This window comes from Falco punctatus, assembly GCF_963210335.1.
Source record: "Falco punctatus genome assembly, chromosome: 6".
Lineage (NCBI taxonomy): Eukaryota > Metazoa > Chordata > Aves > Falconiformes > Falconidae > Falco > Falco punctatus.
This window is the reverse complement of record NC_137585.1, coordinates 77375904-77399090: the sequence shown is the minus strand read 5'-3', so window position 1 is coordinate 77399090 and position 23187 is coordinate 77375904. Positions and strand designations below refer to the sequence as shown.

The 23187-nt window shown below is 63.6% G+C and overlaps 2 protein-coding genes across 18 annotated transcripts; one reads left to right on the top strand and one right to left on the bottom strand.

The window, feature by feature from the left end:
• Window positions 1-2193: 2193 nt before the first annotated feature.
• On the bottom strand, window positions 2194-12233 carry LOC308066464 (soluble scavenger receptor cysteine-rich domain-containing protein SSC5D-like). Of its 8 annotated transcripts, XM_080393779.1 has the most exons (9): window positions 11066-11248; window positions 10696-10876; window positions 10105-10606; window positions 9135-9217; window positions 8686-8836; window positions 4411-4740; window positions 3447-3776; window positions 2914-3033; window positions 2194-2799 (listed from the first exon to the last, which is right to left on the bottom strand). In XM_080393779.1, the coding sequence occupies exons 3-9, from the start codon at window positions 10148-10150 to the stop codon at window positions 2747-2749; spliced, it is 1113 nt and encodes a 370-aa protein (XP_080249905.1). In that variant the 5' UTR covers window positions 10151-10606; window positions 10696-10876; window positions 11066-11248; the 3' UTR covers window positions 2194-2746. The 8 variants fall into 8 exon arrangements, with proteins under 8 accessions (XP_080249905.1, XP_080249904.1, XP_080249907.1 ...); XM_080393778.1 differs by lacking the exon at window positions 11066-11248 and adding an exon at window positions 12119-12233 and having other exon boundaries at window positions 10105-10876; XM_080393781.1 differs by having other exon boundaries at window positions 9004-9217; window positions 10028-10876.
• A 27-nt stretch (window positions 12234-12260) lies between these two features.
• Window positions 12261-19020, top strand: LOC308066458 (uncharacterized protein). 10 transcript variants are annotated; one of them, XM_080393761.1, is made up of 4 exons: window positions 12261-12407; window positions 13766-18203; window positions 18237-18299; window positions 18363-19020. In XM_080393761.1, exons 2-4 carry the CDS (start codon window positions 13776-13778, stop codon window positions 18777-18779), a joined length of 4908 nt encoding a protein of 1635 aa, XP_080249887.1. In that variant the 5' UTR covers window positions 12261-12407; window positions 13766-13775; the 3' UTR covers window positions 18780-19020. The 10 variants fall into 10 exon arrangements, with proteins under 10 accessions (XP_080249887.1, XP_080249885.1, XP_080249881.1 ...); XM_080393759.1 differs by having other exon boundaries at window positions 18333-19020; XM_080393755.1 differs by having other exon boundaries at window positions 13766-17858; window positions 17892-19020.
• Window positions 19021-23187: the final 4167 nt, after the last annotated feature.

Below are 23187 nucleotides of genomic sequence, written 5' to 3'. Positions count from 1 at the left end.
AAAAAAAAAAAAAAAGGGTCGTCAAATTAACATCACTTGTTTGGGTGAAAGGGAGGGCTCGGGTGGAGGTGGATGCTGTGCCTTGGAGATGGCGCTTGGATGGAGGAAGGATGTGACCCCCGCTACAAACACGGCGGGAGGTCCTGGTCATATCTACACCAAAGTAAGATGGAAAAGCGGAGCACGAGACGGGAAGAGGACGGGGAAGTCTTGGGCTGAGTTTACTCCGCTCAGCCTGGCAAAACTTGAGAGGGGTCGGAAATTCCTACTACGAGAGCACGGCAAGTAAATTCCTGCCTGTGGGAAGATCAAATGGGAGAAACCCAAATGCCAGAGGGTTTCTGAGCTCGGGGGGAGGACCAACGGGGGGAAAAGATGCGTGCGAACGAAAGGTGGAATAACAAGGTGGGGGGAAACGAGGTTGGAAACGCATCAAAACTCATTTAAAAAAAAAAAAAAAAAAGTGGAGCCACGAGGAAAGGTGACTCCATTTGCACCAAGCAAGGCCAAGGACTTTGTTCCCCTTTTTTGCAACCAAAAAATCCCAAAGGCAATGAGATTCCCGATCAACCGGCACGGAAATGCCATCGGCCGTTGGAGCATGACGCGGCCCCAGGCGAGCGTGTTCCCTCTGGGGCCGTTTTCATCATTTGGATGAAAAAATAAAACCACTTTGGAAGCGAGTCCCAGGCCTACATCCCTTGGGAATGCGGGTGTTGTGTCCAAATTCCTTCTTGAGGTGCTGCACCACAGCCCGAGCGCTGGGATCCGGCGGGTGCAGATCCTGCAGGAGCTGTGAGGAGCATCGTGTCACCCCAGCTTGGTGATGAAGACATTCTCCAAAGGGCGCGCATGGATTTTACGGCACAAAACTGGGGCCAGGTTCCCGTTTTCCCAGATTTTGAGGGAATCCAGCCGGAGCCAGAAGGAACCTGGGTCTGTGGTGTGAACTTTGGGACAGGCAAGGCTGGAGGACCAGGTCTTCTGTGGGGGACCAGGTCTTCTGGGGGGACCAGTCTGAGGTGGACCAGGTCTCCTGGGGGGGGGGGCCACATCTCCTGAGGGGGGCCAGGTCTTCTGGGGGGGACCAGATCTCCTGGGGAGGACCAGGCTCCTGGGGAGGACCACGTCTTCTCAGGGGGACAAGGGCTCCTGGTGGGGACCAGGGCCCCTTGGGGGGTGGGGCAGGGCTCCTCAGGGGGGAAGATCTTCTGGGGGCGACCACATCTTCTAGAGAGGACCAGGTCCCCTGGGGAGGACCAGGTCTTCTGAGGTGGACCAGGGCTCCTGGGGGGGACCACGTCTTCTGCAGGGGGACCACGTCTCCTAGGGGGGCCAGGTCTTCTGGGGGCAACCACATCTTCTGGGGGCGGCCAGATCTTCTGGGGAGGACCAGATCTCCTGGGTAAGACCAGGTCCCCTGGGGAGGACCAGGGCTCCTGGGGAGGACCACCTCTCCTGGGGGAGACCAGGGCTCCTGGGGGGGACCAGGAGGAAGATGAGAAGGCTCAGCTGCCAGATGAGAAACCCCGTAGTCCCAGGAGTGACGGACGGATGGATGTCTGTGGAGGAGCAGCAGGTGATCTTGTGGCCACACATTGACAGGAGACACCTGGCCACGGAGGGGCGAGGTTCTAGAAGGAGGCCAGACCTGAAGGCCATGGAAATACACACTGTGACTTCCATCAGGCCTATCTTCTCCCCGCTGCCTCTTGCGCCACTTCCCTTCCACGCCCTTGTGCAGCGACAACCTTGGTGCAACCTCATCGCAACCTGCCCAAGCTGGTGGTCCTTTCCTTCCCTCCCAGCGGAGCTGGGACATTTCTCTGACCATGACCTGGCTTCACCAAAGTGGCGGATGGATCTAGAGCTCCATGGCTTGCTCCACAATGAACGTGACCCTTCCTTGGTGGTGGCCAGGACCATGGATGGGTCTGGAGCTCCATGGCTTGCTCCACCATGAATGTGACCCTTCCTTGGTGGTGACCAGGACCATGGATGGATCTGGAGCTCCATGGCTTGCTCCACGACAAACATGATGCTTCCTTGGTGGTGACCAGGACCATTTCTGACCCAGCACTGGTCAACTGGAACCTCCCGTCTCTTGATAGTGCTGCTACAACCAAGGCGCTTATTCCTCCACCTCACCAGGTTACGCCATAGCCCCAACTACATATCATGCTGCATTCCTGGTTTTTTGGATTTCAGGATTTTTACTGGTCTTCAAATAAATACGGGGGAGGAGGGGCTTCTCACCGTATCCTAGACAGGCTTTGAAGACCCCTCCTCATTTTCCTTCTCATTACCATGCTCCCCGCTTGGTAATCCTCACTTTCCAGGGAGATCTAGGGGAAAAGGTGCGATCCCGTCGGGAATGTGGGGAGGGTGGTGACCTGCAGTGGGTTAATGGGGATTATGGGGGGGGTGGGGGGCTGGGATTAGGGATTAGAGTGGTTGTGTGGGGGGGAACAAGAGGGATCTGCTCGGATGGGGTCAGGATGGATCCTCCGCAGAGAGACCGGATGGGGGTCAGTCCGAGAAGACCTGGCTTGGAGGCTGAGGGGCTTCGTGGTGCTGAGTGGGGAGATCCACAGAGGCTCAGCGCAGTGAGTTGGGGGCTCTGGGACACATGGGGTGGAGGTCTTTGCCCTGCTCCAGGGGGCTCCCCCTCTGCTGACCGTCGCAGCCGCTGCTCTGCTCTTCCAGCTCCACAAAACAAGGGTCTTCTGGGGTCTTTGCATCCCGCCTAAGCCTGGGATGCCACACCGGTGTCCTCAGTCTTCTTTGTAAGCATCTTGTCTGCAAAACGAAGGCGCAGGATGACGCTGTGACCCCCAGCCCCAGGGTGGGGGGCACCCAGGCCAGCTGGGAGCGCAGCCAGCCCCACCGCATGTACTACGGTCCTGCTCTTACCTAGGGAGCGTCCGGCCCGCCTTCCGTACCTCGCCCACAGGTAGAGAACCAGCAGGACGCCGCAGAGCATCGCCTCGGTGCCAAGCAGGCCCCCCAGCACCGAACAGGATTGCATGAGGTCTGCAGGAAGAGTCAAGCACACGAGGCGGGGTCAGCAGGATGAGCTGCCCCCCTCTCACCCTTCCCTTCCGCTGCACGGTTTGGGGGGGGGTGGGGTGCGCCACGTCCTTCCCAAGGCACGGGGCTGAGCCTCGGCAGCAGCAGCGGGAATGACAGCTCCCCCTCTTTTTTGGGGGAAGGGGAGGGGTGGGCGGGTGCACCCACCCCCCCACAGTGGGTTTGTGCAGACAGAGTGGGGGGATGCTCTGGGGTCCAAAGCCACTGAGATGCCTTCACCCTGCTGGTGGCCTTCTCTGCCCACCCACCCCCTCCCAGGAAAAAGGTTTATGGAAACAATTCGGAAATTACGATAAAAATATAAAGACAAAATGTGCGATGTAAATGAGCAGATGACGGCAGACTCCGGCGCTTACCCTTGGGCATCGCGCACACCACGCCGGCCGCCGAGCCCTGCCGGCATGCCCCCGGCCCCATCTCCTTCTGCTGGCACTCCAGGAGCAGCCCCTCGGTCCCCCGGCATCTCAGCCCCTCCAGCAAGGCACGGCCGTCCCCGGGGCTGAACTGGGCTCCAGTGGGCGCCGACTGGGCTGGCCCACAGCCCAGCTGCCTGCAGACCACCTCAGCTTCCAGCAAGCTCCAGCTGCTGCCGCACACCCCGTACCAGGTAGTGTTGGAGAGCACTTCCACCCGCCCCGCGCAGGGACCGAGGCCGTCCCGCACCCGCACCTCCAAGGGGTCCGTGCCTGCCAGACAAACCCAAGGGTTAAGTCTCACCCCAGATGCCACCCGGAGCTTCCAACTTGCTCCCAGGTCGGGTTTTTTCCCTCTCCCACCCAGCTGAAGGCAAACCACCGGCACCCACCACCAGCTACGAGGCGTGGATTGCCTCACTCCATCCCCTCGCAACTGCCTGACTCCATACGCATCACTACAGGGCTGGAATCTGCGGGATGGGGCTCACGGGAGACCCCACACCCACCCCCCTGGTGCCACTGGACCTCCTGTGTCTAGGAAGGTGCCTGGATTTTAATATTTTTTTCCCCTGAACAAGGCTTTGCCCATCCAGGGTGAGCTAGAGGGACATAATCGAGATTAAATTAATTCCACTCAGGTGCACAGCTCCTGGTTATGCCAGGGCAGCGGTTTTTTGCTCAACTCCCGAGAAAAGTGGCTGGGGAAAAGCTGGGAACAGCCCAGGGGACAGGGAAAAGCGAGCGGAGGGAGAACCCAGCACAGCCCTGGGATGGGGAGGAGGGAGCAGAGGGAGAACCCAGCAGAACCCTGGGGTAGAACATCAGCTCCAGCACTACCCCAGCCACCCCTGGGTGGCCACCTACCACCCTGGCTCGCCCACCCCGGTCCCCCAGCCGGTGTTACCCAGGCACACCACGCCAGCATCCTCGTTGTGGTGGCAGTTGTGCTCTCCCCAGTTGCTGAACTGGCACTGGGTGAGGGAAGACTCCGTCCCCACGCAGTGAACATCGTCCAGCCAGATGGGATCAGAGCCTGGTCCAAAATGAGCTGAGCCCGGTGCAGACAGCGCTGCCTCACAGCCCAGCTCCTTGCAGACAACAGTGGCATCGTGGAGGTCCCAGCCATCATCGCAGACGGTTCCCCACTTCTCATCATGAAAGACCTCGACTCGTCCCACGCACCGGTTTGAGCCGTTCACCAGCCGCACTCGGTGCTGCTCCGACACGTCTGCACCTGCGAAGGGAGGAAGGGCCACATCCATACCCGACTGTCATCCACAGCACCGCTGGGGCTTCGCAAGGTGCCGAGCCGTCGGAAAATCAGAGCATCCTTCCACGTGCACAGCCTCCAGCCGCCAGGGAAAGCTGCTGCAGCGACGGGGCGGGCTTGGGGTTTGCTCCTTGTGGGGATGGATAGAGGGGTCGCAGCTTGGAGGCTGACAAAGGCTCCTGGAGTCAACGGGGACTGTGGGAGGGTCCTGGGGTCAACAATGAGTACAGGAGGATCCTGGGGCAATGGTATGGGAAGGTTCTGGGGTCAACAGCAACTATGGGAGGGTCCTGGGGTCAATGGTGACTGTGGGAGGGGTCCTGTGGTCAACAACAACTGTGGGAGTGTCCTGGGGTCAACAGCAACTGTAGGGGGGTCCTGGGGTCAACAGTGACTCTGGGGGGGTCCTGGGGTCAACAAGGCGTACAGGAGGGTCCTGGGGTCAACAGCTACTCTGGGAGGGTCCTCAGGTCAAGCCTACTCCTCTGGATTTCATTTTTTTTAACCCCGAGGGGGGTAAAGGGACGCGATCAAGCTGACCCCCCCACGCAGGGTACTTATCCCGCCTACCACGGACCTGAGCACACCACACCGGCATCTTCCCGGTGGTCACAGCCATGGGCTTCCCAGAGCCTGGTGTGGCAATCGGGAAAGGGAAGCTTCCATCCCCGTGCAGGTGATGTTGGCCAGCCAGATGCGGCCGGACCCTTGCCCAAAACGAGCTGAATGCGCTGCTGAGATGGCCGTGCCGCAGCCCAGCTGCTGACACACCACCGCCACCTCCGCCAGGCTCCAGCCGGCGTCACACACCGTCCCCCACTGCTGCTGCCGGAGCACGACCATGCGGCCCGAGCAGTGGCCAGAGCCATTCTCCAGGCGCAGCTGCATCGTTGCGTCAGGGACCATGCCCGAGTGTGACACGAGGAGGGAAAAGGGGACGATGAGAGAGGGGACGATGAGAGAGGGGACGAGGAGACACCACGAGGAGACCATCAGACCACATCACCCCCAAGGTGCTGCTTCACGCCACTGCAGTGACACCCATGCCCAGGGGAGGGTTTGTGCAAGAGGGGTGGTCCATAAGCCCAGCATATCCACAAAAGTGCCCCCAAACCATCGAGGAATATCAAAAACTTGGGGCTAAACACCTCAGGTGGGGGAAAAACCAGCTGTGCGACCCCAGAGACCACGCACGTTCAACCATGAGCGCAAGAAATCCCTTTTTATAGTCCCCTCAACCCTTCCCACAACTGCAGTGTCCCCCCGTCGAAGGGAGAGACTCTGCAGACCCCTCTTGCCACTGTCCCTTCTTCAGGACCCCCCACCCCCTCCATCTTTGCTACTGGTGGGCTACTGGTCCCTGTAGCGCAGCGGGTCGAGACCTGGCTAGGAGCACCGGGACCCACTGCAACGCTTCCCCTCTCCTCGGTGCCCGCGCCAACACCTTTTTCCTTCCTGTTTTCCCCGTTTCTCATTTTCACAAAGCTGCGCGGCTAAAGAGCGGCAAAACCGCTGGAGATGGGACAAGGGGGACAAGGTCCCCCAGCCCAGGATGGATACCCGGAGCAGAGCATCTTCTGCTGAGCTTCTCCTGGTCTACGAGCATGACGTGACCTGCATGCACGACACTGGTGTCTCTGTTGTGATTGCAGTTGCTGACCCCCCGCAAGGTCTGGCCGAGCATTCGGACAAAGCAGCTTCACTCCCGCTGCACCGCACGTCATCCAACCAAATCGGGCCCGATCCTGGGCCAAAACGAGCCACCCAGTGAGCTGCAACCGTCGCCAGGCAACCCAACTGCCAGCACACCACGGTGGCATGGGAGAAATTCCAGTCATCGTCACAGACAGTTCCCCACTGGTGGTTGTGTTCCACTTCTACCCTTCCCGAACAAGCGTTGACGCTGTTTGCCAGGTGAAGCTGCGCTGGGCCAATGCGCGTGGCCACAGGGTGGCTGGGTGATGCTGGGGGGGACACAAGAGGTGAACCAGCAGAAATTCTCCATCCCTCGTCTTTCCAGGACCATTCCGTGCTCTGCTAGACCTTGGGATCTCAGGATAGGGGCAAGACCGCACAGTCCTGGCAACCCAGCATCTTTCCAGCTGTGGCTGGAGCTCCAGAGGTTTCTCCAGAGGAGAAGGAGGAAAAATTCAGGGTTTTTTTCCTGCTGTCCGCGAGGCACCGTACCCTCTTTGCGAGGCGGAGGTGACAGCACCCCTCGTGTCCATTGGGATATGGGATCTTCCAGCGGTTTCGCACCTCCATCAGCCACCAAAGCTCTGGATTTTTGGAGCATCGCGGTTGAGGGCCAGAAAAACAGCGTTCTCCAGCTGACGGCAGCTCGCCAGAGGCAAGGACAGGGAAACCATCCCGTCTCTGGTGGGGAGAAGGAATCCAGGTGTCTCCTCCCAGCCATTCCCTTGATCCCAAAGCCACGTCTCGCAGCACCTGCCCACAAAACACGACAGGTCCCCAGCCCTGCCTGTGCCCCCGAAACACGGAGGTAAATTGAGGCACGCGTGTCCTGCTCACCACGGAGGCACACAATGCACAAGGGGTCCTTACGCACCCCCCTCCCCGGAGGTGGTTCAGCATCCCAGGAAGGTGCAATTAACACGGATCTTTCCAAATCCCTCACTAGGGGTGATCCCTCGTGCGCGACAAAACCACGCTGGGAGCGCGGGTGCTCTGCGCCGCGGTGAGCTCTTGGAAAATTTGGGGTGGGGGGACACGGACACAGACAAACAACACTCCCTGTGAGGGATTTGCTTTGCTGTGTCGTCATCGTCCCCTGCCCCATCCGGGGGATCCCGCTGGGAAGCGACAGGGTCTGCAAGAGGGATATGAAGAGGGTCCGGTGCCAAAAAGCAGCACCGGGAAAAGCTGCGGCACTCACACGGGCTTCACGGAGCTGATGGCGGTGGCTTACCTCAAGCTCAAAGACAAATCAAAAATAATCACAAAAAAAATCCACAAAACCCAAATCCAGGAGACAAATCGCTCCACAAAGCCCCTTTTGGAAAAATAATTGTCTTTAAAAGGGCTTCAGAGATTTTTTTTTTTTTCTCTTAATATCCTCAATATGCTGCCGGCGGGGCTGCAAACTCCACAGGGCATTGGGTTTGATGGCAACTTGCTCTTGGTGCTTTAATTAGCGATTTGCACAAGGTGATAAGGAGCCTGTGCTGCAAATTAATCAACCTGTAGCGCCCAACCATGTCTTACAGAAGGGCATGATCGGGGCTGAGATCATAGCAACAAAATTAATATGAAAGTATATATGATATAGTATGCGTTATATACAGTATATATGATATAGTATATGTTATATACAAAATACATGATATAAAATATGATATAATATGAAGTTTAATCGAGTGCCAGAGTGGCTGAGCTGTGGGTGGATGCTCAGGTTGGTGTCTGGGTAGAGGCTGCAGGATCCCCTGGAGAAGAGGATGCAAAAAGAGAATAATAAAAAAAAAGAGAAAAACCCCTCTTGGCATCCTGCTGGTGGCACAATCGCTTCACCTCCCGCCAAACCTGCAGAGCAAACGCTCCTGTTTGCGCTGGGGGGGGAGGAGAAAGGACCTTGTGCCATTTGTAAACAAAGCGGCCAGCCCTGAAGCAGCGGCCAACGCAAATAAACGATTTCTAGGTTGGACCGACACCGGCTGATGGGACTCCAACCTCTGTTCCCCAACCTCTGTGCAAGGCCAACAGCACAGAAACCAGGATAATCCCCCGGCTAACGAGGTCTCCTTCCCCATGCACTGCTTTTCCCTGCTTTTTTTAAAGGCTCGGAGGAAGTTTTCCCCCCTTCCACCAGCCTAGTGCCCCCTCGTTCCCCTTCATCCCCCACCCCCCTCTTTCCTTCTAGGATGCTCTATCCCTCAAGCGAGCGCTACTCACCACAGAAGCAAACCAGGTAGATGAGGAGCCGTGCTCCTGCGAGGTGGCTGGGCAGGGACAGGAGGTGACATCTGGAAACCCTCATGCTCGTCCCATACGCCTTCGGCCGGGTGAAGGTCCCCGGAGCGAGCGGCAAGCCGAGCTGGGTGTGCTGGGTGGCAAAAAGCAGGATTGTTCCCTCCGTTTCCCAGCGCTCAGCCCTCCTCCCGGCACTGATCCCTCCCTCCTTGCCACCCCCAGGATTTTGCCCTCGGGTTTGAAGAGATTTAAGCCACCCCCGTCCCCACACCCAGCAGCAGGAGGGTTGGGGATCCTCACATAAGGAGCGCTGCACCCACGGGAAATGCCCAGTTTCATCCTGCCAGAATCCAAAAGCCAACGCAGGGTGCTCCAGGGGGCGAGGTGCCTCCTTTCCCTGCCAAAATCAGGGATTTCCAGGAACTGTGTACATCAGCCAGCACGTTCCGCCCAAAGTCTGTCCCGAAGTCACGTCGCCGAAGCCGTGGCGTGTAGAAAACACAGGGCCTGGATCCTGGGGGTATCACAGAATATGAAAAATAAAGAATAAAAAGGATTAAAAGAATAAAAAATATTCCCCCAGATGAAAAATACGTCCAGAAAACGTGCTGAGGTTCAGCTGCAAAACCACTGAGGGTCTGGGCACCCCCCCGCTGCATCAATTCTCGTCTTTAATTGAAAAGAATTTAATTGAAGACAATTAATTGAAGAGAATTTGGGGAATTTCCAGACCGATCTCTGAGGTGGGCAACATCCAGCCCATGGCTAGATACCCAAAGATCCCGAGGGTTCTCGGAGAATCCAGGATTTTCCGGGAACAGGCTTGTCGGCTGTGAGCAGCAGGATGGGGGGTGATGGTGTCCCTGCGGTGGGACACGATGGGATCCCCGGGATGGTGTGCCACAGGATCCTCGGGATCCTCAGGATGGGGTGCCATGGGATCCTTAGGATGGGGTGCCACGGGATTCTCGGGATGGGGTGCCATGGGATCCCTGGGATGGGGTGCAACGGGATCCCCGGGATCCTTGGGATGGGGTGCCACGGGATCCTCGGGATCCTCAGAATGGGGCGTCATGGGATCGCCAGGATGGGGTGCAACTGGATCCTTGGGATGGGGTGCGATGGGATCCCTGGGATGGGGTGCAAGGGGATCCTCGGGATGGGGTGCCACGGAGTCCCCAGGATCCTCGGGATGGGGTGCGATGGGATCCCCGGGATGGGGTAGCATGGGATCCTTGGGATGGGGCGCCATGCTAAGGACCCTGCGGGCTTTTCCCTTCTCAGCTCCTGGCCAGGGACTAGAATTTTACTTTTAACTCCTTACTTTTAACTCCAGAGGGCTAAAAGTAGGCTACACGATATTTCTCACTCAATCCCAGAAGTGTTCTAGCCAATCCATACCCTCAGCGGCTCCGGAGACACAGTCAATGCTTCTGACGGCCTCCATCCTCCTGGCGTCGCATGTTCAGCACGTTCCCTCTCACACATCTGCTTTTCAACAAATTATTCACACTTTTGCCTCATTTCTCCACAAATTGGCCAACAGCAGCGAAGGCCACCACCACAAACCACAGCAAAATTATCCCCAGCTCCCATCCTGCCTTCAAGCGTCTTCTTGACATGACGCAACGTTTTATCAGGGTTTATTTTGGTTTCCATCAGCTGCAGCACGTGGAGATGAGGATTTCAGAGAATTCCTTGGCAGCTGCCTGCTGGAAAAGGGGAATATTCCAAGCCAGCCACAGCGTGCCATGAATTTCCTTGTGTTGCATTGTCCAGACGCTTAGTTAGATGGCAAAAAATCATCTTTATTGAAGGCAAGTGGGTTATCCCAGTTGGAAACGCTATCCTGGTGGGAAACGCTACCCCGTGGCTGCCTTGCGGTCTTTAAACTTGCTGCCACCTTCCAGGGAGAGCAAAGAAATGAGTATGTGCCAAAAGCCGAGCGTCATCAACCATTCTGGGAGGCCAGATGGGAGAAACTATCGGGACCTTCGTGTCTGGCTCGGTTTTCCCTGCTGGCTGTAACGGGATTTTTCCCCCCCGGGACCAGAACAGAGACCCAAGACTCCGCAGAGGGTTCAGCCCACCAGGGCTGATGCACCCCTCAGCCTCTTCCAAGCGTCTGGAAACTCTCCTCCTCCCTTTCCAATTAATTAGTGGCCTGCTCCACCTAAATTAAGGGAAAGAAGACATCTGAAGGGATAACTGGAGCTGGGGGGAAACCCATCAGCTGAAAAAAGGGATGGAGGAAGCTCAAAGCTTGATTTTTTTAAGTCTAAACAGCCTGGCGCTAGCAACGACCCGTTTTTTTCCAACACCCCCGCTGCCCCCCATTCCCCACGGCACCACCCCCGGGTACCTGGGCTGCCACGGGCCCTGGGAGCCCGGTGGATCCATGGGGAATCTCTCCCGGGAGCCTCTGGATTTAACTTCTCCCAGGGGGGATCCTCAAGGGGCTCCCTCCCAGGAGATCATGGCCACCGTGACACTCAGGAGACATCAAAATGGATACCCCCTCACCCCCCCCCCAACCCCTCCAAACCCCCCAACCTCCTGCCCCCCTGCTTCCCCTGACCCCCCTCAGCCACCCCAATCCCCCTCAGCAACCCAACCTCCTGCTCCCCCACTTCCCCTCACCCCCCTCAGCCCCCCCAACCTCCTGCCCCACCAGTTCCCCTGCCCCCCCTCAGCCCCCCCAACCCTTCTGAGACCCCCAGGTCCTCCTCCGCCCCCAGCCCCCGAATCTCCACCAGCCCCCCCAACCCCTCCAAGCCCCCCAACCTCCTGCCCCACCTGTTCCCCCAACCCACCTCAGCCTCCCAAACCTTCCGAGACCCCCAGGCCCGCCAGTTCCCCCCCATCCCCAGCCCTCAAATCCCCCTTAGCCCCCCCAACCCCTCTAAGCCCCCCAACCTCCTACCCCCCAGTTCCCCTGACCTCCCTGAGACTCCCCAACCCCTCAAAGTCCCCAAACTCCTGCCCCACCAGTTCCCCGACCCCCCTCAGCCCCCCAAACTCCTCCAAGCCCCCCAAACTCCTGCCCCACCAGCTCCCCTGACCCCCCCAAGTCTCCCCAACCCTTACGAGACCCCCAGGCCCCCCAGTTCCCTCCCTGTCCCCAGCCCCCAAATCCCCATTAGCTCCCCTAAACCCTCCAAACCCCCCAACCTCCTGCCCCTTCAGCTCCCCCACTGCCCTGCGCCTCCCCAAACCCCCATCAGCTCCCTCACGTCCTTCCCACTCCTCCCAGCCCACCTTCCCCCTAACCCCTCCCAGCCCTCTAGCCCCCCCCTCCCCCCCAAATCCCCTGGCTCCCGGGGGGCGGACACGCCGGGATACACTCCCAGCCGAGCACCCCGCCCCCCTCCCACTGTGCGTCCCCCCACGTGGTAGCGGCGACAACCACCCTCACCTCCCTCCCTCCCAGGTCAAGATGGCGGAGGCGGCTGTGGCGAGAACTCCATTTCCCAGCAGCCCCCGCGCGGGCCGGGGCCGGGGTCGGGCCACTGGTTGCGCACGGCACGGCGGGGGGGGGGGCGTGGCTCGGCGCGCGGCGCGGCCCAGTCGTTGCGCGGCGGCGGCGGCGGGGGCGGGCGGGCGTGAGGCGGTGGGAGGCCGAAGCGGGGCCCGGCCCTGCCCGGCCCTGCCCTGCCCGGCCCTGCCCCGCCGCGGCGAGGCCTCCCCGGTGCCGCTACGGGCAGGTAAAGCGGGTACCGGCGGGGGTGTTGGAGGGAGGGCGGTGGCAGGGCCTGCGCGGGGAGGGCGGGGCCTGGAGGGGCCTATGGGGAGGGGGCCGGGGCCTGAGCGGGAGCGAGGCAGGAGGGGGCGGGGCCTCGAGGGGGGTGTTTGGGTGGTGGGGGCGTGGCCTGGAGGGGAATGCTAGCTGGTTGGGGCGTGGTCTAGAGGGGGCGTGGTCTGGGGCACTGGCTCGTGGGGGCGGGACTTAGAGGAGTGATAGCTGATTGGGGCATGGTGGGGGGCACTGGCTGTGGGGGCGTGGCCTAGAGTGAATACTAGGGGATTGGGGTGTGGTCTAGAGGTAGGCATTTGGCTGGTGGGGCTGTGGCCTAGAGGGGAATGCTAGGGGATTGGGGTGTGGTCTGGAGGGGGCAGGGCCTAGAGGTAGGCATTTGGGTGATGGGGCGGGGCCTAGAGATGGGGCGTGGTCTGGAGGGGAATGCTAGTTTATTGGGGCGTAGTCTAGAGGAGGCGTGGCCTACAGGGGACACTGGCTGGTGGGTGGCCTGAAGGGATTTCAGGTGGGGGGGGTGTGGCCTGGAGGAGGCATGGCCTGGAGGGGGGCGTTGGTCAATAGAGGTGTGTTCTGGAGTGGGCGTGGCTTCAGTGGGGTGTGGCCTAGAAGGAAACACTGGCTGATGGGGTGTGGCCTGGAGGGGCCACAGCCTAGCTGTGGGGGCGTGGCCTAGAAGGGACACTGGCTGATAAGGGGTGGCCTGGAGGGCGCATGGCCTTGGGGGGTGTGGCCTAGAAGGGACACTGGCTGATAAGGGGTGGCCTAGAAAGGACACTGGGTAATGTGGGGGTGGCCTGGATGGGGTGTGGCCTAAGGATGGGGGTGTGGCTAGAGGGGCCACAGGGTGATGGGGTGGCCTAGAAGGGCCACTGGCTGGTGTGGGGGTGGCCTGGAGGGGTTGTGGCCTAGGAATGGGGTGTGGCCTAGAAGGGCCACTGGCTGGTGCGGGTGGCCCGGGAGGGGCATGGCCTAGGGATGGGGGTGTGGCCTAGAAGGGCCACTGGCTGGGGGGGGGCCTGGAAGGGGTGTGGCCTAGAAGGAAACCCTGGCTGATGTGGAGGTGGCCTGGAGGGGGCGTGGCCTATGAGTGGGGACGTGGCCTAGAAGGGCACACTGGTATGGGGGTGTGGCCTGGAGGGGAACACCGGCCTGGGGAGGCATGGCCTTCCCCAGGGAGGCCACACCCCCTCCTTCACCCTCAGCCCTTCCACAGGGCCACAAGTCCCCTCTGAATGGGGGGTGCGGGGTGGGGGGGGTGTCTCACCCCGCCCATCCCTCTCCCATCTTTTTCCCCCCCCTTCTCAGGGCCATCAGCATGGCGGGAGCAACGCCCCCAACGCCCCCATCCGTCTCCCGCACCGGGGCTCCAGATCAGCCCTACGCCTGCCGGGAATGCGGGAAGGCGTTCCGCTGGTCCTCCCGCCTGGCTCACCACCAACGCAGCCACACGGGCGAACGCCCCTACAAATGCCCTGAGTGCCCCAAAGCCTTCAAGGGCTCCTCCGCCCTCCTCTACCACCAGCGAGGCCACACGGGTGAGCGCCCCTACGCCTGCCCCCAATGCGGCAAAGCCTTCAAACGCTCCTCGCTGCTCCAGACCCACCAGCGCGTCCACACGGGGCTCCGCGCCTTCGAGTGCGCCCAGTGTGGCCTCACCTTCAAGTGGGCGTCCCACTACCAGTACCACCTCCGGCAACACACCGGCGAGCGTCCCTACCGCTGCCCCGCATGCCCCAAAGCCTTCAAGAACTCTTCCAGCCTCCGCCGGCACCGGCACACCCACACGGGCGAGCGCCCGCACGCCTGCCCCGTCTGCGGCAAGGCCTTCGCCCAAGCAACCAACCTGCGGCAGCACCAGCGGGTGCACACGGGCGAGCGCCCCTACGCCTGCCCCCAGTGCGGCAAGACCTTCACCCACTCCTCCAACCTCCTCCTGCACCGCCGCACCCACGCGGCCACCCGGCCCCACCAGTGCCCCAGCTGCTCCAAAGCCTTTGTCTCCGACGCCTGCCTCCAGAAGCACCTGCAGAGCCACGCTGCCATGCCCCCGCTCCTCCCAGCGCCCACCACGACGCCGGACACCCTCTGGAGATGCTCCGCTTGCCCCTCCAGCACCACCAGCGAGGAGGAGCTGTTGGGCCACCAAGATGGCCACTCGGGGACCCCCCCGGCCGCCCCCCACCATTGCCCTACCTGCGGCAAGACCTTCAAGAACAGCTCAGGGTTGGCGCGGCACCGGCACGGCCACGCTGCCGAGCGCCCCTTCAAGTGCACCCTCTGCCCCAAAACCTTCACCCAGTTGGCTGGGCTCTTGGCTCACCAACGCAGCCACCCCACCGCCGGCCCACCCTGTGTGTCCCTCGAAGCTCCTAATCCCCCCGTGGCCGTCCCGGAGCACCCACGGGTGCCCCCCGAGGTTCCTCATCCCCCCGTGGCACCTCAGTCCGCCACCCCGGAGCGTCCTTACCAATGCACCGAGTGCGGCAAAGCCTTCAAAGGCTCCTCGGGGTTGCGGTACCACATGCGGGACCACACGGGTGAGCGCCCCTATGCGTGCCGCGAGTGCGGCAAAGCCTTCAAACGCTCCTCGCTGCTCCAGACCCACCAGCGCGTCCACACGGGGCTCCGCGCCTTCGAGTGCGCCCAGTGTGGCCTCACCTTCAAGTGGGCGTCCCACTACCAGTACCACCTGCGGCAACACACCGACGAGCGTCCCTACCGCTGCCCTGACTGCCCCAAAGCCTTCAAGAACACCTCCAGCCTCCGCCGGCACCGCCAGCTGCACACGGGCGAGCGCCCGCACGCCTGCCCCGTCTGCGGCAAGGCCTTCGCCCAAACCTCCAACCTGCGGCAGCACCAGCGGGTGCACACGGGCGAGCGCCCCTACGCCTGCCCCCAGTGCGGCAAGGCCTTCACCCACTCCTCCAACCTCCAGCTCCACCGCCGCACCCACTCGGCCGCCCGCCCGTATCGCTGCCCCCTCTGCCCCAAAGCCTTCGTCATGGCCTCCTACCTCCAGCGCCACCTCCGCACCCACGCCCCCGGCCCCCGCGGCCCCCGCCGACGCCCCCCAACGCCCCCCAACGAGGCGCAGACCTTCCTGCTGGTGCAGACCCCCCAAGGGCTGCAGCTCATCCCCAGCCCCCCCCCAGCGCCACCACCGCCACCACCGCGGAAGCTCCTCCTGCTGCCCACCCCTCCTGCTGAGCCCCCTGCCTTCACCCTGCTGCCCGCCGAGGGTCCCCCGGCGTGGGGGGGGAAGGGTCCCCAAGCGGTGGGACCCCCCGGTGGTGGCCAGAGCATCCTGTTGGTACCTGGCATGGGGCAGGGGCTGCCCAGCATCCAGCTCCAGGCAGTGGCGGGGACACCGGCGGGGACCAGCGTCATTGTGCTGAGGGGTGGCATCAGTGGTGGTGGTCCCCCCCGCGGGCCGCAGCCCCCCGAGGTCACCGGCGTCCAGCTGCAGGCCACCGAGGTGACCAACGTCCAGCTCCAAGCCCTGCCCCAACCCTTGGAGGTCACCAACATCCAGCTGCAGGCCGCTGAGATGACCAATGTCCAGCTGCAGGCCACCGAGGTGACAAGTGTCCAGCTCCAAGCCCTGCCACCGCCCTTGGATGTCACCAATGTCCAGCTCCAGGCCACCGAGGTGACCAATGTCCAGCTCCAAGCACTGCCACCACCCTCCAAGGTGACCAACATCCAGCTTCAGGCCACCGAGGTGCCCCATGTCCACCTCCAGGCCACCAAGGTGCCCAACGTCCACCTCCAGGCCACCGAAGTGACAAGCGTCCAGCTCCAAGCCTTGCCCCAACCCTCAGATGTCACCAACATCCACCTCCAGGCCACCGAGGTGACCAGCGTCCAGCTCCAAGCCCTGCCGCCACCCTCCAAGGTGACCAACATCCAGCTCCAGGCCAGTGAGGTGACCAATGTCCAGCTCCAAGCCCTGTCACCACCCTTGGATGTCACCAACGTCCACCTCCAGGCCACCAAGGTGCCCCATGTCCACCTTCAGGCCACTGAGGTGCCCAGTGTCCACCTCCAGGCCACCGAGGTGACCAATGTCCAGCTCCAAGCGCTGCCACCACCCTTGGATGTCACCAGCGTCCAGCTCCAAGCCGGTGAGGTGGCCAATGTCCAGCTCCAAGCCCTGCCCCAACCCTTGGACGTCACCAACATCCAGCTCCGAGCCCTGCCACAACCCTCTGAGGTCACCAACATCCAGCTCCAGGCCACCGAGATGACCAATGTCCAGCTCCAACCCCTGCCACCACCCTCCAAGGTGACCAACATCCAGCTCCAAGCCCTGCCACAACCCTCGGATGTCACCAGCGTCCACCTCCAGGCCACCGAGGTGACAAATGTCCAGCTCCAAGCCCTGCCACAGCCATCAGAGGTGCCCAGCGTCCATCTCCAGGCCACTGAGGTGTCCAGCGTCCACCTCCAGCCTACTGAGATGCCCAATGTCCACCTCCAGGCCACTGAGGTGACAAATGTCCAGCTCCAAGCCCTGCCACAGCCATCAGAGGTGCCCAGCATCCATCTCCAGGCCACCGAGGTGTCCAACATCCAGCTGCAGGCCACAGAGGTCCCCAATGTCCCTCTCCAAACCACAGAGGTTCCTGATGTCCGTCTGGAGGCCACGGAGGTGCCCCATGTCCATCTGGAGGCCACGGAGGTGCCCGATGTCCATCTGGAGGTCACAGAGGTGCCGAACATCCATCTTGAGGCCACGGAGGTGCCCAGTGTCCATCTGGAGACCACGGAGGTGCCCAGTGTCCATCTGGAAGCCACGGAGGTGCCCAACATCCAGCTCCAGGCCATGGAGGTGGCCACCATCCAGCTGCAGACCACAGAGGTGCCCAACGTCCATCTCGAAACCACTGAGGTGCCCAACGTCCATCTTGAAGCCACAGAGATGCCCAACATCCATCTCCAAACCACGAAGGTGGCCAATGTCCACCTCCAGGCCACCGAGGTGACGGACATCCATCACCAAACTGTAGAGGTGCCCAGTGTCCATCTTGAGGAGGCAGAGGTGACAACTGTCCAGCTGCAAGCCACTGAGGTGCCCAACATCCATCCCCAGACCATAGAGGTGACAAATGTCCACCTCCAGACTGCTGAGGTGCCCAGTGTGTGTCACCAAACCACCGAGGTGCCCAGCATCCATCTCCAAGTCACTGAGTTGCCCAGCATCCATCTCCAGACCACAGAGGTGACCGACGTCCATCTCCAAGACACTGAGATACCCAGTGTCCATCACCAGATGATGGAGGTGCCCAACATCCATCTCAAGATCACGGAGGTGCCCAACGATGCGAAGATGATGGAGGTGCCCAGTGACCATCTCCAGGCCACTGAAGTGCCCAGCACCTGTCACAAAATGATGGAGGTGCCCAACGTCCAACTCGGGGCCATGGAGGAGGTGCCCAATGTCCAGCTCAGGGCCATGGAAAAGGTGCCCAACATCCAACTCCAGCCCATGGAGGTGCCCAACACCCAACTCAAGCCCATGGAAGAGGTGCCCAACATCCAGCTTAAGACCGCGGAGGTGCCCAGTGTCCAACTTCAGACCATGGAGGTGCCCAACATCCAAGAAAAGACCATGGAGGTGCCCAACGTCCAACTCGAGCCCATGGAGGAGATGCCCAACACCCAACTCAAGACCATGGAGGTGCCCAACACCCAACCGAAGCCCATGGAGGAGGTGCCCGACACTCAACTCAAGCCCACGGAGGTGCCCAACGTTCAACTCAAGGCCATGGAAGAGATGCCCAACGTTCAACTCAAGGCCATGGAAGAGATGCCCAATGTCCAACTTAAGCCCGTGGAGGTGCCCAATGTCCAACTCAAGCCCGTGGAAGAGGTGCCCAGCATCCAACTCAAGACTATGGAGGTGCCCAACGTACAGCTGAAGCCCACGGAGGTGCCCAGTGTCCACCTCCAGGCTGCAGAGGTTCCCGATGTCCAGCCGCAGCCCCCCGAGGTGCTCCTGGCGGGGGGGGAGCCATCCCCCTCCCCCCCCACACGGCTGGCAGTGGTGGGGTCCACCGGGGGGCTGCCCCCTGTGCTGCTGCTGCGGGGGACAGGTGGGGGTCCTGCCCGCCTCTGCCTGCAGGCACTGGCTCAGCTGCCCTCCCCCGGCTCCCCCCGCCTCCTCCTGGTGCGGGGGGAGCCGGGGGGGGGCACTGCTGGGGGGCAGCCCCCTACCCCAGCCCGGGGCGGGGCTGGGGGTGGGAGCGGTGGGGGTGGGACAGGGACAGGACCCCCCGCCCCCGAGCTGCCCAGTGTCCCCCTGGTTCACACCTTCTGAGGGGGGACCCCCGGACCCCACCCCCGCGGAGCCAGAGCTGGGGGAGGGGGGCAGGGGTCCCACTTTGGGGGGGGTGGGGCCGGACCCCCAGGAGCCCCCCCCGGGACCCCCAAGATGCCCCAGGGGCCCCTCCCCCAAGAACCACCCCAGGCTGCTCCACTACACCCCCCATGAGCCCCCGCGGTGGGGGGCGGGGCCAGGGGCCGTGGGCGTGGTCAATAAACGGTGCCGCCCCCTCTTGCACCATGTGGCTCTTCCTTAGGGGGTGCCATCGATGAGGGAGGGGGTGTTGCTAGGGGCGGGGCTGGGGTAGGGGCGGGGCTAGGGGGAGCGTTCCCATTGTTGGTCTGTTGCTAGTGAGGGGCGTGGCTGTAGGCCAATTGCTAGGGAGGGGCGGGGCTAGGGGTGGGGTGGGGCTATAGGCCCATTGCTAGGGAGGGGCAGAGCGACAGGTCCATTGCCAGTGAGAGGTGTGGCTGGGGCAGGGCTGCTGCTATAGGCCCGTTGCTAGTGAGGGGCGGGGCTAGGTGGGGGCTGCCGCTATTGGCCCGTTGCTAGTGAGGGGCGTGGTGTGATTAGGGGCGTCTCCATAGGTGGAGGGGGAGGGGTTACTGGGAGGGCAGGGTAGTTACTGGGAGCACTGGGGTGGGGGACTGGGGGAAGGGGGTTGTGCATGGGGCTGTGGGGGAGGGCCCTGGCCCTCCTCCTCCCAGTATGGCTCCACTGGCTCCCAGTATGGCTCCAGTATCCCCATCAGTGTGGCCCTGGGACTTCCTCAGTATGGCCCCAGTATCTCCCCTAGTATGGGCCCACTGACTCCTAGTATGGTCCCAGTATCTCCCCTAGTATGGCCCCACTGACACCCAGTATGGCCCCAGGATAGCCCCACTGACTCCCAGTATGGCCTCGGTATGGCCCCGCTGACTCCCAGCATGCCCCAGTATGGCCCAAGCAGCTCCCAGGGTGCCCCCCAGCAGCCCCCAGTGACCCCAGCAGCTCCCAGTGACCCCAGCAGCCCCTGGTGACCCCCAGTGACCCCAGCAGCTCCCAGTGACCCCCAACAGCCCCCAGTGCCCCCCCCGGGGCACCCCCTGAGACCCCACTGCCCCCGAGGCTGGGGGGGGGGGGCACTGGCGTATGTGCTGGGCAGACTGGGCCCATACTGGTCAGACTGGTGTGGGCCCCCCCCCGCGGTGCCCCATGGGTGCTGGGTGCTGAGCCGGGGGTGGTGCTGAGCGCCGGGTGCTGGGTGCTGAGCCAGCCCCCCCCCCCCCCCCCCCCCCCCCCGACCTCTCGACCTCGTTATGAAACAGCTCGTTAGTGCTAATCCTGCCGCCACCTGTCCTGCGCTCAGCACCTGGCGCTCAGTGCTCAGCGCCCAGCGCTTGGCACCCTGACCCTGGCACTCAGCACCCTGACCCCAGCCCCGGCACCCAGCCCACCCCGGGGGGGGGGGGGGGGGTTGGGGTGCTGGGGGGCAAATACGGGGGAAGCAGGGTGGGCAGCAGGGGGGGGGGAGGGGCAGTGATGCAGCAGCTCGTGGGTGTGCATCCCACGCTGTGCCCCCCCCCGCGGGCACGAGGCCAGGGACAAGCTGGTGCCACCTGGCCCCACCACCCCCACCCCAACCCCCCCCCCCCGGCTATTTCGGTGCCCCCGCAGCTGTCGGTCTCCCCTCCCCCACACCTCGGCCACCACGCTCCCAGGCCTGCAGCCAGCAACAGGGGGGCTCCCCCCACCCCCCGGGGGGGGCACAGGGCCGTACCCCTGGCCACGGGGGGGGGGGCGGAGCAGGTGGGGTGGGGGAGGGGGGAGCAGGTGGGATGGGGAGGGGGGAACAGGTGGGATGGGGGGGGGGGTGAGCAGGTGGGATGGGGGAGGGGGGAACAGGTGGGACAGGAGGGGAGCCGGGGGGGGCGCGGGGGGGGAGGTGCCGTGGGAAGCTGGGGGGGGGGGAAGCGGGAACTGTGAAGTGGGAGGGGGATGAGAGGGGGAGGGGGACCTGCAGACCCCCCTGTGCCCATGGACCCCCTCCTGGGGTTAGTGGCATCCCCCTGGGTGTGTTGTGAGCAACGTGACTGGGCTGTGTCGTGACATGACCCTTACCCGCCCTGCCCTCCCTGCCCTCGCTGCCCTCCCTGGCCTCCTTGGCCTCTCTGCCCTCGCTGCCCACCCTGCCCCTGCTGCTCACCTTGCCCGTCTTGCCCACCCTGCCCTTCTTGTCTGCCCTGCCCTCCCTGCCCGCCCTGCCCTCACTGCCTGCCCTTCCTGCCTTGCCCACCCTGCCCTTGCTGCCCACCCTACCCTCGCTGCCCACCCTGCCCCTGCTGCCCACCCTGCCCCTGCTGCCCTCCCTGCCCTCCCTGCCCTCGCTGCCCTCCCTGCCCTCCCTGCCCTCGCTGCCCTCGCTGCCCTCGCTGCCCTCCCTGCCCTCCCTGCCCTCCCTGCCCTCGCTGCCCTCCCTGCCCACCCTGCCCTCGCTGCCCTCGCTGCCCCTGCTGCCCACCCTGCCCCTGCTGCCCTCCCTGCCCACCCTGCCCTCGCTGCCCTCGCTGCCCCTGCTGCCCACCCTGCCCCTGCTGCCCTCCCTGCCCACCCTGCCCTCGCTGCCCTCGCTGCCCACCCTGCCCTCGCTGCCCACCCTGCCCTCGCTGCCCTCCCTGCTCTCGCTGCCCTCCCTGCCCTCCCTGCCCTCGCTGCCCACCCTGCCCTCGCTGCCCTCGCTGCCCCTGCTGCCCACCCTGCCCCTGCTGCCCTCCCTGCCCACCCTGCCCTCGCTGCCCTCGCTGCCCACCCTGCCCTCGCTGCCCACCCTGCCCTCGCTGCCCTCCCTGCTCTCGCTGCCCTCCCTGCCCTCGCTGCCCACCCTGCCCTCGCTGCCCTCGCTGCCCACCCTGCCCACCCTGCCCTCGCTGCCCACCCTGCCCTCGCTGCCCTCGCTGCCCACCCTGCCCACCCTGCCCACCCTGCCCTCCCTGCCCTCCCTGCTCTCGCTGCCCACCCTGCCCTCCCTGCCCTCGCTGCCCTCCCTGCCCTCCCTGCCCTCGCTGCCCACCCTGCCCTCGCTGCCCACCCTGCCCTCCCTGCCCTCCCTGCCCTCCCTGCCCTCGCTGCCCTCGCTGCCCACCCTGCCCTCGCTGCCCACCCTGCCCTCCCTGCCCTCGCTGCCCTCGCTGCCCACCCTGCCCTCCCTGCCCTCCCTGCCCTCCCTGCCCTCCCTGCCCCTGCTGCCCTCCCTGCCCTCCCTGCCCTCGCTGCCCACCCTGCCCTCCCTGCCCCTGCTGCCCTCCCTGCCCTCCCTGCCCTCGCTGCCCACCCTGCCCTCCCTGCCCACCCTGCCCTCGCTGCCCTCGCTGCCCACCCTGCCCCTGCTGCCCTCCCTGCCCTCCCTGCCCTCGCTGCCCACCCTGCCCTCCCTGCCCTCGCTGCCCTCCCTGCCCTCGCTGCCCTCGCTGCCCACCCTGCCCTCCCTGCCCTCCCTGCCCCTGCTGCCCACCCTGCCCACCCTGCCCTCCCTGCCCTCGCTGCCCTCGCTGCCCTCCCTGCCCTCTCTCCTGCCCATCTTTGGCCCTCACACCCGCCGGGAGCGCGGCGGAGATTATCGCGGCCGCTGCCCTCGGGAAAATCTGAGTCACAGCTGGGGGGGGCTGGGGGGGCCGGGGGGGGCAAGGGGGGGCGGGGGGGGGTCAGGGGCACCAGCCGTGCCCCACCAGCACCCAGACCCTGCTGGGACCCCAGCGGGGGACGCAGGTGAGGCCTGTGCTGACCCCCATCCCCCCTCGCTGAGGGGCCCTTGCTTCAGCCCCATGGCAGAATGGGGGAGGGGGGGGGTCCCCCACACCTGGGGGGGATGGGTAGCAGTGAGCTTGTGGGGGTTGGGCCAGGGGAGGGGGGGGATGGGGGGAGGGTCCAGGGGGCGGTGTTGAGGGGGGGGGAGGGGGAGGGGGAAGCCCTGGACCCCCAGAAAAGGGGAGGGGGGAGCCCTGCCCCCCTGGCCCCCTGGTCCCCTGCAGTGGGGGATCAGGAGGGGGGAGCCCTGGACCCCCAGAAATGGGGGATGTGGGGAGGGGGCTGGGCTGGGATGCATTGGGCTGGGACAAACTGGGTTGAACTGGGACAGACTGGGGGGTGCTGGGCTGTACTGGGGTGCACTTGGATACGCCTGAGGGGGAGGGGAGCTGTACTCGGGGTCACTGGGCTGTACTGGGGGGACTGGGCTGCCCTGTGCTGTACTGGGGGGCACTGGGCTTGCCCTGGGCTGTACTGGGGGGCACTGAGCTGTGCTGTGCTGACACGTACTGACTCTGAGTGGCACTGGGCTGTACTGGGGGGCACTGGGCTGGCCTGTGCTGACCCGTGCCGGCCAGGGAGGGGCTGGGCTGCCCTACACTGTACTGGGCTGGTTTGG

Coding starts and splice junctions, on each gene's coding strand:
- LOC308066464 (XM_080393776.1), bottom strand. CDS start 5,645: ATGGCTCTGGCCACTGCTCGGGCCGCATGGTCGTGCTCCGGCAGCAGC. Junction 4,741..5,353: donor TGCCGGTGTGGTGTGCTCAG/GTCCGTGGTAGG, acceptor CTCCCTTCGCAG/GTGCAGACGTGTCGGAGCAG. Junction 3,034..3,446: donor GGTGTGCGCGATGCCCAAGG/GTAAGCGCCGGA, acceptor CTCTTCCTGCAG/ACCTCATGCAATCCTGTTCG.
- LOC308066458 (XM_080393752.1), top strand. CDS start 13,776: ATGGCGGGAGCAACGCCCCCAACGCCCCCATCCGTCTCCCGCACCGGG.